This window comes from Meleagris gallopavo, chromosome 24, assembly GCF_000146605.3.
Source record: "Meleagris gallopavo isolate NT-WF06-2002-E0010 breed Aviagen turkey brand Nicholas breeding stock chromosome 24, Turkey_5.1, whole genome shotgun sequence".
NCBI lineage: Eukaryota > Metazoa > Chordata > Aves > Galliformes > Phasianidae > Meleagris > Meleagris gallopavo.
In genome coordinates, this window is record NC_015034.2 from 2,906,382 (window position 1) to 2,907,390 (window position 1,009).

Below are 1,009 nucleotides of genomic sequence, written 5' to 3' on the forward strand. Positions count from 1 at the left end.
GCTCAGCGGGGGTCCGCAGCCCCTCCAAGCTGATCTGCCAAAAGGGCAGGAAGAGCGGCTGTGAATCCTTCTGCTTGGGCTTCTTGATCTGCACCTGCTTGCGGGCTGGCTTGTCTGGCTGCATCCTTTTCTTCTTCTCCTTGGCCTGCTTCTCGAAGGTCTTGGGCGTGCTGGAGGTCCACCAGCCAGGCGGGCGCTCCGGGGGGGTCGCGGAGAGGCTCTGCTCGAGGAAAAGGCTGCGCTTGTGGTGCAGGTGCTGCTGCAGGACCAGCTGTGTCTTCCTGTGCAGGTCGGGCTCCTGCAGCACGCGGGGGCTGCTCGCCGTCTCCTTGCTCGGTGTCCGATCCGGGGGCTTCGGGGCTGCTGCGGGGGGGGCTCTGCCAGCCTCAGGCCGCTTGAAGGCCACAGCGATGTATTCGGTGCTGCCCAGGAGCTGCTCCAGCTCCGCCATAGGATCGGTGGTCCCAGACGGAGGCACCACATCGATGGATGGCTCCGGGGGGGCAGGGGGGCGACCGGGGGGGGCGGCGGCGGTGGCGGAGCGGGGGGCGGCCCATCAGCACCGGGTTGAGGAAGCGTGGCCGAGAGCTGCGTCAGCGCCTCGATGGCGATGGCCGTCTGCAGGCTGATGTTCTTCTCCTTGGCAATATTCAGTGCACTTTGGGAAAAGGGGAGGCCATCCGATGGGCACGGCTCGGTGGCCTCCAGCACCGCGGGGGGAGCGATAGCACCTTTGTCGGGGGGCGGCGGGGCGTGGGGCAGCGGGGCCTCTCCCAGGGCCACCTGGATCTTCTGCTCCAGCCACTCCAGGTAGTCGGGGCACTCGGGGCCGTCGCAGTTGCAGTTGGGGGGCTTCATGCCGTGCTTGGCCAGGGCGAGGGCGGCCTTGAGGGCGTGCAGGTCCTCCCCCCTTGGCACGCCGTCCCGCGGCGCCAGCCCTCCCCGGCTCATTTCGGTGTCAAACTTCTTGTAGAGCAGCGAGGGCGAAGCCGGGGCGGGCAGCCGGTAG

The 1,009-nt window shown here is 68.4% G+C and overlaps 1 protein-coding gene across 1 annotated transcript in view; it reads right to left on the reverse strand.

Annotated features, from left to right (window-relative positions):
• Positions 1–1,003, reverse strand: part of TET3 (tet methylcytosine dioxygenase 3) — an 8,020-nt gene extending 7,017 nt beyond the window's left edge. Inside the window, 2 exon segments of the mRNA XM_010723173.3 lie at positions 3–469; positions 472–1,003. Of these exon segments, the coding sequence (XP_010721475.3) occupies positions 3–469; positions 472–951 (947 nt within the window). The 5' untranslated portion in view covers positions 952–1,003.
• Between the last annotated feature and the right edge of the window lie 6 nt (positions 1,004–1,009).